The 15,172-nt window shown below is 49.6% G+C and overlaps 1 protein-coding gene across 1 annotated transcript in view; it reads right to left on the bottom strand.

Annotated features, from left to right (window-relative positions):
• Positions 1–8,119: 8,119 nt before the first annotated feature.
• The window catches only part of DLGAP2 (DLG associated protein 2), an 808,900-nt gene continuing 801,847 nt past the window's right edge, over positions 8,120–15,172 (bottom strand). The window contains exon 16 of the mRNA XM_035726383.1: positions 8,120–15,061. Within this exon, the coding sequence (XP_035582276.1) occupies positions 14,843–15,061 (219 nt within the window). The 3' untranslated portion in view covers positions 8,120–14,842. The remainder of the gene's footprint in view (positions 15,062–15,172) is intronic.

Below are 15,172 nucleotides of genomic sequence, written 5' to 3' on the forward strand. Positions count from 1 at the left end.
AGGATGTAGAGATGTATTATCTGTAGGAACACTTTCTTTCTGCTCTTGGCAGGTATGTGGCTGGGACCAATTATTCGAATCCAGTCAGGAACTGAGCAGATTAGGAGTTGGATTTCAGGTTTTTTGGTTTTCTTTTGCTTTGTTTTGTTTTGGGAAACTGCTGTGAAATCCCATAGTGAATTCGTTTTGCCTTGAAAATGATGGCTTAGAAGTTACTTTGCACCACTTGGCTCAACCTGACTAGAGACACGTGAGTTCAAAGCATAATATTCTCAAATTGTGGCAGCACAGAAGTCGGTGAAAAATCCCCCTCCTATCCAGATGCCCGGTCCTGCAAGAGAGCTGGGGCCCTCAGAGGGAGAGGTTTTGGTGGGGGAAGGGCGGTGGCAGGCAGGGCTGCAAGAGGATGGAGGTGGGCCTGCTCTGGGGACACCTGAGTCCCTGGGGGGGTGGTGGGAAGTTAAGTCCATGTGGGGGTGACCTGAGCCCTGTGGAAGCCCAGCTGAGTCCTTGTGGCCAGGAGAGCTGAGTTCTGTTGGGGGGGTGGAGAGCTGAGTCCTATGGGGGCAGAGCTGAGTCCCGTGGGGAGAGAGCTGAGTCCTGTGGGGGAGAGAGCTGAGTCCTGTGGGGGAAGAATTGAGCCCTATGGGGGAAGACCTGAGTCCTATGGGAGGAGATCTGAGCCCCATGGGGGAGAGCTGAGTCCCGTGGGGAGAGGGCTGAGTCCCGTGGGGGGAGAGCTGAGCTCCATGGGGGGAGAGCTGAGCCCCATGGGGGAGAGCTGAGTCCCGTGGGGAGAGGGCTGAGTCCCGTGGGGGGAGAGCTGAGCCCCATGGTGAGAGAACTGAGCCCCATGGGGGAGAGCTGAGTCCCGTGGGGAGAGAGCTGAGTCCCGTGGGGGGAGAGCTGAGCTCCATGGGGGGAGAGCTGAGCCCCATGGGGGAGAGCTGAGTCCCGTGGGGAGAGGGCTGAGTCCCGTGGGGGGAGAGCTGAGCCCCATGGTGAGAGAACTGAGCCCCATGGGGGAGAGCTGAGTCCCGTGGGGAGAGAGCTGAGTCCCGTGGGGGGAGAGCTGAGCTCCATGGGGGGACAGCTGAGCCCCATGGGGGAGAGCTGAGTCCCGTGGGGAGAGAGCTGAGTCCCGTGGGGAGAGGGCTGAGTCCCGTGGGGGGGGAGCTGAGCCCCGTGGTGAGAGAACTGAGCCCCATGGGGGAGAGCTGAGTCCCGTGGGGAGAGAGCTGAGTCCCGTGGGGGGAGAGCTGAGCTCCATGGGGGGACAGCTGAGCCCCATGGGGGAGAGCTGAGTCCCATGGGGAGAGCTGAGTCCCGTGGGGAGAGAGCTGAGTCCTGTGGGGAGAGGGCTGAGTCCCGTGGGGGGAGAGCTGAGCCCCATGGTGAGAGAACTGAGCCCCATGGGGGAGAGCTGAGTCCCGTGGGGGGAGAGCTGAGTCCTTGTGGCCAGGAGAGCTGAGTTCTGTTGGGGGGGTGGAGAGCTGGGTCCTATGGGGGCAGAGCTGAGTCCCGTGGGGAGAGAGCTGAGTCCTGTGGGGGAGAGAGCTGAGTCCTGTGGGGGAAGAATTGAGCCCTATGGGGGAAGACCTGAGTCCTATGGGAGGAGATCTGAGCCCCATGGGGGGAGAGCTGAGCCCCGTGGGGGGAGAACTGAGCCCCATGGGGGAGAGCTGAGTCCCGTGGGGAGAGGGCTGAGTCCCGTGGGGGGAGAGCTGAGCCCCATGGTGAGAGAACTGAGCCCCATGGGGGAGAGCTGAGTCCCGTGGGGGGAGAGCTGAGCTCCATGGGGGGAGAGCAGAGCCCCTGGGGGAGGCCGGGAGCACGGGGTCGAGGTCAACGCTCACTCATCCTTGGCAAGTATTTTATTTCAAGGCCCAGCACAATTCCCTATGGTTTTTCTTTTCCCCTTTTATAAGAACAAAGCAACTGAATTAAACCTGTGATGTTCTTTGTTAATGTCTTGCCTTGAGACCAAGCAGAGGCTGAGGCAAATAGGAACTGGATGATATTTACCTTTTCCATTTTGTGCCCAGTGCCCAGCTAATAAGGCTCTGCCTCCCTCCCTCGTTCCTTTCTTCCTCCTGTGTACAGAATGTTTAAAATGTGTGAGACACGAAATAATGAAATTGTTTATGCATTAAAACAAGGAGTGGATCTATAATTATATAAGCCAGGAGCTAGTGGGGAAAACTCCCCAACTACAATGGACCCCATCTGTGCCTGATAGATGAATCCTCATGGTCTACACTGGCGGTCACACAACTTCCTGGCAGGGACGCTCGTTGTTTCTTGTTGGGGTGCAATGGGAGTGGAGGAGTGTCCATGGACGTATCCGTTTGGGTGACACGCGTCTGTCCACTCTCCCGTATCAGTTGGTAAGTATTTTTCAACAAAAAATAGCTGGCTAGAGACAACAATTGGTTGATTTTCACTAGGGATTAAAATGAAAGATTTGTCCCTCCCTACTCCATGTACGATGTTAATTTTCTTAGTAGAGTTTACTTTCCGAGCCATACCCTGTTAGTTCAGAAGAGAATGGCTGGTTACAGAATGGAATAATTGTTCTGCATTCCCCAGGGTAAGTACAGTGTTGTTTTACCAATCCCTGTGTATTTAAATTCCTTGAACGAAAATCGATACGCAAAAACAACATTGACTCGATGTGTTTGTTAACTCAAAAATCAGTGCTTCATGGTGGTATTCATATTTGTCACTGGCAGTCGGAGCTGAGGCTGGGAGGAAACCTGCGTCCAACCTGGAGATTCTAATTTCATTAGCCAGAAGCCAAAAGGTCCCCAGCAACTCTAACAAAAGATGTTTCACTTTTGGAACAAAGTTGTTTCTGAAGTCTGTAGGTCCCTGGCGGCTCCTCCTTAATGCCTAAATCTGCAGACAGATTTGCTGGGTGTCAATTTCCTAATTCAAACGAAGCCTCCGCGTTCCATGTCTTCATGGTCATCATGGTGAGAGAACTGCCGCTTTAGAGTCGGGTGTGTCCAGGGAATCGCTGACCTTGAAAGCCAGATCTGTATCTCACCCCTGGAAGCTTCCATCAGTCATGATTCAAATGGAGAACAAGGCTATTTCTCGGGGAAATTCCTCACTTGAGCTTAAGGATGCAAAAGCCTTTAGCATTTTGGTTTGTTTGGAGTATCTTAGGAAACCACCTTTTTCTTGGAATACAATTAAAGCAAACTCTGAGAATTAACCATTTGAAATATTTCTTATGTTTTTACGGAATTACAGACCAAATGTCCTTCGTGGGTACAAGATGGCCAAGAAAGGCTGGATGGGGAGAATCTTGTGGGTGCTAGAGAAGGTCAAAGATTCATTAGGATTCGGATCCAAGGTCAATAAAGGAAAGTCGCCTTCGAGTAACTGGAGCCTGGGCAAGGCGCCTCTGCCCTGGTGGGGTCTTGCCAGCCCTGTGTCAGCTGACCCGGGTGCAGAGTCCCGAGTCCCTCCCTCCACCTGGCTCAGCTCACAGTGGCACTAACAGATCCTGTGGTAGCAGTGACCGAAATAAGGAACTGTGGCAATCACGCGGAGCACAGGACTTGGAAGCAGAGAAGAGCGATGTTGACAAACAGGTTAAGAAAACCCTGTCCCCCGGGTGGTCTCCTGGCACCTTGAATCTCTGCCTTTCAGAACAGAACCTTAGAGCTGTGGGGAAAGATGTCCTCTGGGATCCTTCCTATGCCCGGGCCTCATCAGTGTGCCGAGAAGGCAAGGCCATGCCTGCCGCTTCCCCGGCCATTTCTCAGGCCGGCGCTCGCTGAACCCCGAGGAGCGAGGTCGTGTCTCCCTCTGGGACCAGGGCAGGCCTCCTTACTGTTACCTGTACCGGTGGCCGCCCCCATGCAGAGACCCCCCAGCTGTGCTAACCCAGCACGTGCACAGCATCCGTCCCTGCTCCCGCTCCTGGGCCCTGGGAAGTCGGGGGTCAGAAGATTTTCTGATTCCCCGAGCCCCTCTCTTTGGCCGGCATCAGTGCAACAGTAACAGGCTGGCTTGTTAGCTGGTAAGTAAACTAGGAAAATCTGTGACCCTTTGCAGACCAAGGACGCTACTGGTTGTTGAAGGTAAGTGCAAAATCATGACTCTTTCTCTCAACCGCAGTATGTCCAGTACCTCAATGTCATTCAATAAATACTTAGTGAACCAGCGAATGACTGATGGAGACACAGAAAATTAGATCCATGCATTCATCCAGATGGTCGCCCATGTGTGTGTAAGAATGTTGTGAGTATATATTCACTGTCATGCACTTTACTGCGAGCCAGAGATACAGGGAGGAATGCAATATTTTTCTCATGCTCAGAAAGCTCACAGTCTGACCCCAGGCCGCTTAACAGGTGCATTCTGCTTAGTGTGACATAGGATGAGAGCTACAAGGGGGAGCGCCATTTTGGGGGAAGAGAGAAGAAAGTGATCACTTGGGTAGGATAAGGGAGACCTTCCCGGGTCATGGCTGAGGTAATGTGAAATATCAGCAGGAGCTGGATGAGTCCATGGAGGTGAGGTGCCCACTGGAGCGTGGCAGGTACCACGGCAGAGGTGTGACACCGAATGATGCAGGAATTTGTAACGGCTGGTGACAGTCACAGCAGGGACCCTGGTGCACGGTCGGCGGCGGGAGATGGGTTCAGATGACGCACAGTCTCGTGAACGTGAAGAGCAGTCTTTGGATGCTTGAATCCAGAGCAGCCCTTTGGGGATCTGAACTGTAGAAACAGCATTTTAGCAGTGGTGCGGATCAGCTCCGTGGAACATGATGCCGGCTGTCACATGGAGGACTGTGTGACTGGTTGTGACAGGGGAGATTGGTGGGAGACAGAGGGGGGGACGCCGGCCGCCAGCCGTGCAGAGTGGTACCCAGCACCCACACCGGGCAGGTGCTCAGCTGCCGAGGAAATGGTGCTTCAGGCCAGGAGCCTGCGTTGGGAGGGACGAGGGAAGCCCCATGGGGGAGGCTGGAGGAAGGGGCTGGGGGACCATAGGGGCCTCCAAGAGCCCACCCGGGTGTTTGCAGCCCTGTGGGGTGTCTGTCCCAGGGGCTCGGAAAGGAGCACCTGCCTGTGGGGACACTCACAAAGGTGCATGTGTTTTGAACGTGGCCCTCATGGTCACTGAATCTCATCTTTGCAAAATGTGTTGTTGGTAGAAAATTGAATTTTTCACACTCTTAAGTTGCAAAAAACCATAGCGGTGTAATGAGATCATCTGGAAATGGATTTTCATTGGCACTGGACTCTAATTGTTTGAAGAAAAACCCATCTCGTCCATTTTAAACCACAACAACGGTTGCATGAAGTGTGCCCAAGAATTCAAGGTGGCGTTACGTGGTGGGAGGCCAAGGCTTGAAGTCGTGTCTGCTGAAATTGTTGCTTTTTTCCCCGACACAACATCTGTGCATTGCTCTTCACCATAATGAAGAATCAAGTAACAACGCTCTCAACATATTAAGTGTTGCTAATTTCAGAGCTCACAGAATAAACATAAACAAAAATAAAGAGCAGAAATCTTTCCAATGTCCTCATTTTCAAAAGGCAACTCATTTAAGGTATCAAATAATGGAAAGCAAGCTGAAAACATCCAAATTGTTGCATCTGACATCATTGCTTCTTGTTTTGCTGTTGCTGTTGTTTTTAATCAATAGGTCATTTTGGGGGAGACTGTGGCTTACAGGAAAGCTGAGTGGGAAATGCAGGGGTCCCCTGTACCTCTCCACCCCCACCCTGCTTCCCTGGCACCAACATCTTACACTGGCCTGGTGAATTTGTTACAACTGACAAGCCAGAATTAATACATTTAAAATGAGTATCACATTTCTTGACTGCATTATTTGTTCTTTGGGTGTCGAGTTTGATAAGTTCTTTATAGATTTTGGATACTAGCCCTTTATCTGATATGTCATTTGCAAATATATTCTCCCATTCTGTCAGTTGTCTTTTGGTTTTGTGGACTGTTTCTTTTGCTGTGCAAAAGCTTTTTATCTTGATGAAATCCCAATAGTTCATTTTTGCCCTGGCTTCCCTTGCCTTTGGCGATGTTTCTAGGAAGAAGTTGCTGTGGCTGAGGTCGAAGAGGTTGCTGCCTGTGTTCTCCTTTAGGATTTTGATGGACTCCTGTCTCACGTTTAGGTCTTTCAACCATTTGGAGTTTATCCTTGTGTGTGGTGTAAGGAAATGGTCCAGCTTCATTCTTCTGCATGTGGCTGTCCAATTTTCCCAACACCATTTGCTGGAATGCAAGCTGGTGCAGCCACTCTGGAAAACAGTGTTGAGTTTCCTCAAGATGTTAAAAATAGAGCTACCCTATGACCCAGCAATTGCACTCCTGGGTATTTACTTCCAAGACACAGATGTAGTGAAAAGAAGGGCCATATGCACCCCGATGTTCATAGCAGCAATGTCCACAACAGCCAAACTGTGGAAAGAGCTGAGATGCCCTTCAACAGACGAATGGATAAAGAAGATGTGGTCCATATATACAATGGAATATTACTCAGCCATCAGAAAGGATGAATACCCAACTTTTACATCAACATGGATGGGACTGGAGGAGACTATGCTCAGTGAAATAAGTCAGAGAAAGACAATTATCATATGGTTTCACTCATATGTGGAACATAAGGAATAGCCTGGAAGATCACAGGGGAAGGGAGGGAAAACTGAAAGGGAAGAAATCAGAGAGGGAGACGGACCATGAGAGACTCTTAACTATAGCAACAAACGGAGGGTTACAGAGGGGAGGGGGGTGGGGGATGGGGTAACTGGGTGATGGGCAGTAAGGAGGGCAGATGACGGAATGAGCACTGAGTGTTATATGCAGCTGATGAATCACTGAACTCTACCTCTGAAACTAATGATGTACTCTATGTTGGCTAATTGAATTTAAATAAAAAAACAAAAATAAAAAGAATATGACATAACTTTCTTTGTACTTTTGCTGACTTCTGGGAAAACAGCATTAAACCGTATGTGGATAAAAGTGTAAAGTTTTCAGTGTAATGCCAAGTAAACTAAAACTTTCAGGGCACCTGGGTGGCTCAGTCGGTTAAGCGTCTGCCTTCGGCTCAGGTCATGGTCCCAGGGACCTGGGATCGAGCCCCACATCGGGCTCCCTGCTCCGCGGGAAGCCTGCTTCTCCCTCTCCCACTCCCCCTGCTTGTGTTCCCTCTCTCGCTGTGTCTCTCTCTCTGTCAAATAAATAAACAAATAAAATCTAAAAAAACCCTTTCATTTAAGGATTATGGGATTAAAAATGCATATATATATAAAGCCTTATTTTTGCTATTTACAAGTGTGTTATAGAAAGAAACAGCATAAGTGGAGGACTCATATATTAGATATGTGTTCTCAATATCTTTTAGAAATTATTCTCTTAGCTGAAAACTTCTCTAAATCATGACTGTTGCCAAGTGTGTTATGTGGGAAGGACACCCCTATGGATCCAGCTTCCTGCATGGCCCTATTTCACCGGGAGTCTGGTGCTTCTGCAGGGATGCTCCGCCCACTGGGTCGCACTCACTGGGGGAGATTAGAAAATGAAACTCAGCGGTCCCGACCTTCACCAGAGGCTCTTCCTGTCTGTTTTGCCATGTCCATGAGAGCAGGTGGAGGGAAGGAAACAGTACAAAGCAGGGTCCCCGATGAACACAGGGGTCAGGTGCTCTTGAGCACGAGCTCTTCTTCCTCAGGACCTCTGTTCTTGCGTCCTTGGGGGTTGGAAGGACAGACTCAGGAAGGGACATCAGCAACAGGCAAGGGAAGGAAGCCCAGGAAGGATGGTCACACAGGGGGACCAGCACCTAACCAGCGTGGGAACAGCCCGCTCCAATCCCCAAGAGGTGAAGCGCATGACACTGTTGGTGCTGGCTGGTTGGTGGCAGCCAGGGCCTCCCCGTTCCCGGCAGGGGCCCCCCTGTCTCGCTTGAGCCTGGGTCTGAGACTCAGCATCATGACCTAACAACGTGTCTCTTCTCATTGCCAACTCAAGAGAGTCTAAAACAACCATTAACTAAATACCGTAGTATTTATTAATTTTAAACTCATTTTAATCTGTGCCATTTTTGCATACATATGAAATCTGTAGCCTTAATAAATGTCCATTTCTTCTTAGTAGAGAAAGTGAGGATATTTCAACAATGAAATAAATCATGGGGGAAGGGTGCCATTGTTCTGTGATAAAACTCTTTGGTCTATATAATTTTTTCCGAGTTTAAAATAACACGAGAATTCACTCCAATAAAAAGTAAACATTACTTTTCTCAAAAAATTTAATTGCAGAACTATTTACAAGAGGTGAACATCAGCAATACAGAAATCAAATGAGAGCGGCATCATCATAGAAGAGTTATGGAGAGCACGGTGGGCGTGATTTCCTTATAATCGTCTGAGAGTGAAAAAAAATAGTCATGGACACAGAGAACTCAAATAACAGAACATGGTGGAGCCTCAAAGAAATGACCAACATTCTGATAAGAAGTTATTAACCAGAAGCAAGGAGTGGTGGTGATGGAGAGCGTATACTGTACATTCAGATCAGGTATCCTGCATGCTACTAAATAGAATTTATCAAAAGAACCATAAAAGCATGAGAAAGAGAATTACATAAAATACTTTAATTCCAGTGAGGGGAAACTTTGTACAGATGTCGAATATTTGGCACTCTGTTCATCCTCATTGTTGATATGATTTCATATGTATATATATTTATATATATATATTTATATACTTTTTTTTTAAACTTTAACTAAACATCTAGTTTCCTGGTTCTAACATTCCTTGAATTTCTATAGGAGGCATTGAATTTAGTCCTTAGGCCACACCTGGGTATTTTGGCATGTAACATGGAGGGGGATTATGAATTGGTCTCTAGACAGGAAGGGCCTGTCCAAGAGGAAAGTGACTTAGCATTTGGAAATCAGAGTTCAAAAGTAGCCTAGGACTTCCTACTGGTGGGGGAAACCCTTGAATTCAGCAAACCAGTGATCACGTGGAGGGAGAGACACACATGCTGAGCCCTTTTAACGTGATATGATCCTAACGCTGGAATGGCGGGGGCTGGGTGGTGGTGGTGAGTTTGGGGAAAATCAGAGTGGGTGGGTGGCCTCTGGAAGGTACCACACACCCACGGCCTTAGCGCTTCGGTTGTGGCATGTTAGCAGGAGGGTAGAGCACGCTGTCTATGGAGACTACCGTCTACTGGAACGAGATAAATTTGTACTTAAGTTGGCACAAGAACCTGGCACACGTCTGTCATCATCACCTCTCCCCCATTGAGTACGCGAGAGCTTGGACCCCCAAGCTCTCAGATTCGGAAAAAGCACCCATGATGAAGAGTCACATAAAACCTAAGAAAGTAGGGCGGTAAACCTCTGTTACCTTAGTTAGTGTATATACAAAATCTTTTTAAAAAGTAGTGTTATAGTAGGTAACTCACATTTCCTCTGCAAAGAAGTCGTCTGTCGTGTGTTTAGACTGGCGCTTTGAAATACTTTCTTTTTACTGCTGGATGAAAAGGCCAAGGTAAGGGCAGCAACTCATAAACTTATGGATACTTTTCAATGTTGCGGGATGAAAAAGGTGGTTCTTTCTTGGAGCATTCCCACGGACCACTTCTGCATTCTCTGAAGAGTGAAAGAGAATAATTACAAAAAGCTGGACTTAGAGGGGTAGCTTCGCAAACTTTTAGCGATTTAGGTCAGTCTGTCTGATTGCGTTCTTGGTGCGCTCCCGAATTACGTTCTCCTTCATCCCTGCAACGTTTCACTGGATGTCTCTCCGCCCATCTAACATGCGGCTGAGCTTAAGTAACAGTGAAAACGTGGCCTGATTCTGGCTGGCGCTGGTTTTCGGATATTTATGAAGGGACCCGACGTTTGCAAGCATCGCACGCCTGGTGGGGAGGATTGTTGGGGCGAGGGCCGTGGCACCTCAGGGGTCGCTCCCACGCTCACCCCTGCTCCCAAGGAGCTTGGAGGGCTTGAGAGCTCACATGACATCAGTCTTCGTAAGCCATCTGCGAGGGAGATGAGAGACAGGAGAAAACAGACGTGAAGTTTCGTCTGGCTGACATATGACCAGGAGCCAGGTTGTTGGACCGGCCGTCCGGCCATTCTGAGCTGGCCATTCATTTCCCAAACATTCTGCAGCTACTCTGCACCTGGCAAGTAGCAGGGCGCGTGCAAGGCACCTCTCCTCCAGCCCTCCGTTCGCCGCCCGCGCCTCACTGAGTGTCAGTAAGGCCCGGCCGGCAGGCGGGCCCTGCAGCGAAGGCGTGGGCCCTGCAGTCACAGACCACACCGGCCACCGAGCGAAGCAATGCCTGGTGCTCCAACCACTACTCGGGGGGAGAGGGTTAGCACTCAGCAGCCGACCACATTCTCCAGCTCTTCCGCTTGTGGTTTTCTAATCTGTTTTCAAGTTCTGGACTCCTGTATTCGACCCAAACTTTCACACGAGTGTAAACAAAGGTGCAGATAAAAACAATAGAGAGAACCTCAGGAAGTTCCAAGGGGGTACGGATTGGAAACCATGGTCAGCAACTACCTGATTAGTAAGTTAAATTTGCAAAAGAAAGAGAAAAAAGATCAGCGGTCAAGGCTTGAGAAGAAAGCAGCAAATGGAAACAGGTAGAATTTAGCCATCTAGACCCGGTTCTGGGGGGACCGGAACCTATGCTTGTTGGCAGGAGTGTTCCAGTTTTCAGAAGTGGGGTCAAACGCCGTACCTGGGAGCCCTCCCACACGGGTGCATGCAGGCCGGACCTGTCTCGTGCAGACGTTTTCTGCTGCTGACCCCACTGAGAGCGGGGGTCCCCATGCTCACAAACACCAGCCTGGCCGCTCTGTTCAGCCTGGGGACACACGTGCTCCTAAGCCGATTCCAGATACGGTGGCTGGACCTTCTGTCCACTACGGGTTCTGGGCACAAGGCTGGTTGCTCTTCCAGCAGAAGCAGCTCAGCCCCGGCTGTGTCCCCCCTAGGATGCTCCCCGGGCCTCCGAATCCCCGGGCCACACGAGGTCTGGTTTGACTGACCTTCTGGCGAAGACACGATCCCCTGTCCCCCCTCCCTCCTCGCCACCAGGAGCTCTGGCCCAAAGCAGAGAGCTGCCCTGATGGGCGCACACTCCGCGGTCACCACGGGCACCTTGACCAACCGGCTGCAGTGTCAGACCGTCCTGAGAGACCGTCCCAGATTGGGGTGGGGCGGGGGTGTCTGCCAGGGCCTGGCAGTGGGGTGGCCCACGGGGGAGCAAGCACGCAGCGTGGGGTCTTTGGACTCGAGCGAGAGAGACCGTGCGTGGAGAGGCAAATGGCGAGGTGGGGCGGGCAGGACGCCGACTGCAAAGCAGTGACGGCGGCCTACACACTGGCGAGTTGGGCAACTGGTTGTCTTCCGATGGCAGGTCTGGCTGCTTCCGTGGGAGCCTGCACGGCGAGGCCCTCTACATTGCAGGTCACTGATTTTGTGGCTCTGTTTTTTTTAAAGAGGGACCCTTAGATGTAATTGTTTTCTCCAATGGTACACTTTACTATTTAATGCTCTAGAAGTCTTTGAGGTGAACGCAGCAACAATTCTTTTCAAACAGAAATGTGAATTTTTGGTATCATACAACAGTTCCATTCTTTACACACCGTTCAAGGATGGGTCTCCACATTTGCTGAGAAGATCATGGTAACAATCGTTACGGGCAAACACGCGACACATGGCAATGACAGATGAGGATGCGTGAGAGGGTTACGTCGAAAGTGCTCTGTGGACAAGTGACGTTCAGCTCCTCCGGGCTTTGTGGAGCCGCAGGATGCTGTGTATCTTACTCGTGTCTCGGTGTTGAGAGCGAACCGAAGGCTTCAGGGGGCCGCGTCAGCTCGCCGCTGTGAGCCAAATCGTTTCTAACGCAGAGTCACGGCGGGTACGCTGTGTCTTCAGGAATGGAGCTACGCAGTCAGAGAGAAGCCTGCGCTTTCGTCCACGACGCCCCCGGAGCGCGGTGCACTTGCATTTCCCACCATGCTCTCAAGCGGACACACAATCACTTAGTGAAACTACCAGCAACCGCGGTGAAAGGCCACACTGTTGCTCTGTAGGGTGTATGTGCAAGCAGGACCTGAAAGAAGCCGGCTGGACTGACTGACACAAGTACTAGAAACAGCTTTATTGTTCTTTACATGTACAGTGTGTAAACATGGCTTATCGTCTGCATCTCGGAGTGGAATGTCGCCTGGGCGGGAACTGCAGATATTGCACTTAGTCATGGAGCGTGACAGGGAGCACCGCCTCGGAGCCGCAACACTGGGTGTGCGTCCGTCACATGGCCTTCTTTGGGACTCGGTGGACCACGCAGGGGCTCGTACACGTCCCCCAGCGCCAATCAATGGCTGCCGTCAGGTTTGGTGGTAGGTTCATTTGCTCATTTCGGGGTGGTTTCAGCCAAAACTTTTGGGGATTTTAGGATAAAAATGAGGATACAAAACATAGAAGAAAAAAAAAAAAGAAAGGAAAGCCAGATTCAGCGAATACTTTCATTCAAGACAGGATCAGAGAATCTGGGATCTAGAATAATTATTGTCTAATTTTATAATTTGTTCTATGTTTTGGGCGAGCTCAAGGAAATGGGATAAAATGCACCGGCTGCCGGAGATACAGATGTATCAGCAGGCTGGCGTACGTGTATGCATTTCCCATTTCCTCTTACCAAGGGGTCTACACCGACTTTACTTCTCTGGGGTGATTTCTGAAGAGCATTTCATCCTAAATGATACATCATTTTTTTAAAGTCTAAAATGCCAATACTTGCAAGTACATTTGTTTTTAACAGAGTATAGTGAATACAGGAAGAAGCATCATTATTGTGCACTACTCAGGATTTAGGTATTTACTTAGGTAGAAAAAAAATGTTTTGAATACTCTGGGGAAATAGGATTCATTTATAGAAGAATATTTCAGGGATCTTTTTTTTTTGCATTTTTCAAGGATATACATTCGTACTGATTTTTGCTTCCAAATATATTTTAAGGCTGTTTGGTAAGATATACCAAATATGAGGCTCAATTTACAGGGTTTTGTTCTTACAGGGAATTCTTAACTACTCAGCTTTAAAAAAGTAAAACTTTGAAGCTAAACATGCTTTACTATCAACTGTGCTCCGATGAACCCCATGCTTCGTGGAATGTAGAGTGTGAGGAAAAGGAAAAACTGCAGGCTGAGCCAACACCCGTAGGGGCCAGGACCTCACCGAACGCTCTCGGCGAGGTCACCAGGCTGCAGTGGGAGCTGGGTACATTTAAAGTGCCGGTCAAGCTGAGGAAAGAAAGTGCTACAGTGGGGAAGCCGGGGCTGCTCTTGGTGCCGTAGGGCCACAGGGAGGCCTGTGTTCGGGGGGACACACCCGCCTTCAGGTGCAGTCCTGCTTTCACCTTGCGTGACAGTGAGGACTCCAAGTTTGGGATCCGACAGAGAAACGGGACAGGCTCTTCCTCCGACGACGTGCCCGAACAGGGACACGCAAAGCATTGGAATGACGGTCACTGCGTCTACATCGAATTGTACAAATGCAAACCCTTTTCATTTGAATCCTTCCTGCTTTTCTCTGGTGCCAATCATGAAAACTAATTACTTTTCTTAAAGTCCACAGCTGGAAGTCACCATATGTGACCTTTTTTTTTTTCCCCGTCATGTCTAAAACAGGCAAGAAATAGATTCTTGACTTTAACAATACTGCATAGGACAAAAGAATTCTGGAAAAATACAAATGTAAACTACATTTCTTCTTTACCATTTAAACTGAGATATACTTACCACTCACATTCATATTTCTTAAACTTTTTACAACATCACAAGTGTCACTTTAAACAAGCAAACTTTTTTCTTAAGGGTACCCTGGAGAGTCAACCGATAGAGCAGTTTGAGAATAAATACACATCTATAAAAAAATCACATGTACATAAATGGGAACACTTAGAAGACGAGACTGTGTGATATAAGTTACAAAGGAATAAGACATACAATGACTCTTGCATCACAATAAGGGCCATGCTGTTTCTTTTCAGACACCTGCTACGGGACAAGCCAGCCTTTTGTAAGACTTTGATCTCTTTTCATGTGTCACTCCCTTGTGTGAATGAACAGTCAGCGTATTTTTTGATTGTGTAGATGCTGTGCTGGGTATTTTTTTAATGGGTTCAGACGTGGAATCCCCCGGGTTTCTGGAGAACTGCATGGCAGGGAGCTGGGGGGCTGGAGAGATGGCTTCTCATCACCATAGACTTGGCACAAGGACCCTGGCAATGGGTCAGCTGGATTCGGGGAGAAGCACCCCCAGGTGAAAGGGGGTGGGGGGGGTCTGTCTTTCCTGCCCTTCGAGCTGGAGCACCTTCCACTGGGGTGTCTAGTGAGTGGTGAGATGCACCCATTGATTGCTATTTGTTATTCTTGCCTCTATTTATCACACGATTTATAAAAATATAAATAACAAAATGTCAGCCGGGTTCCATCTCTCGAGGTGTTTCTTGTTATCCTCTGAGAACAGAGTGGATCGGTTAGGTGTCCCCATGCCTAGCCATCAGAGCTGACTGAGAGTCAGACCATCCAGGGGGAAAAGAGGAAGAAGAAGAAGAAGAAGAAGAGGAAGAAGAAGTTGTTCTGGCCGTGAGCTCGGCCGTCTGCGGAAATCAAAGCATTCCAGTGTGTGTACAGCACAAGGAACACAACAGGGCGTATTCGGTGGAGAAACGAGACAGAAGTTACCAGGTAGGTGAGAAACTGTACAAGCGTTTCATAAAGAAAAGAGAGGGCCGCGGCGAGGGCCGCCCCCGGCCCTACAGGCGCGTCTGGGCCTCGGGGATGTAGATCTCGATGCTGTCTGCGCGCTCCGAGGCCGAATTCTGGCGGAAGGACGCTGCCCTCTTGGCTGCCATGAGCCGCCTCCGGGCCTCTTGACGCTGTCTGTCTGGCAGGTCCAGGGACTTTTCTCTCGTGATGGGAAACTTCCCTTTGGGGGGCTTCTTTGGTATCGGAGGGGGTACCTTTCTTTCTTCCTGAAAAAGCATCACAAGTCAAAATTGGGGTGATCAGAGGAGAACAGAGCCAGCCCGTGAGCCTGGTCCCCCTGGGGGTGACAGCAAGTGGCCTGGGACACCCCCTGAGTG

The sequence above is a fragment of the Zalophus californianus genome, chromosome 2 (assembly GCF_009762305.2).
Source record: "Zalophus californianus isolate mZalCal1 chromosome 2, mZalCal1.pri.v2, whole genome shotgun sequence".
NCBI lineage: Eukaryota > Metazoa > Chordata > Mammalia > Carnivora > Otariidae > Zalophus > Zalophus californianus.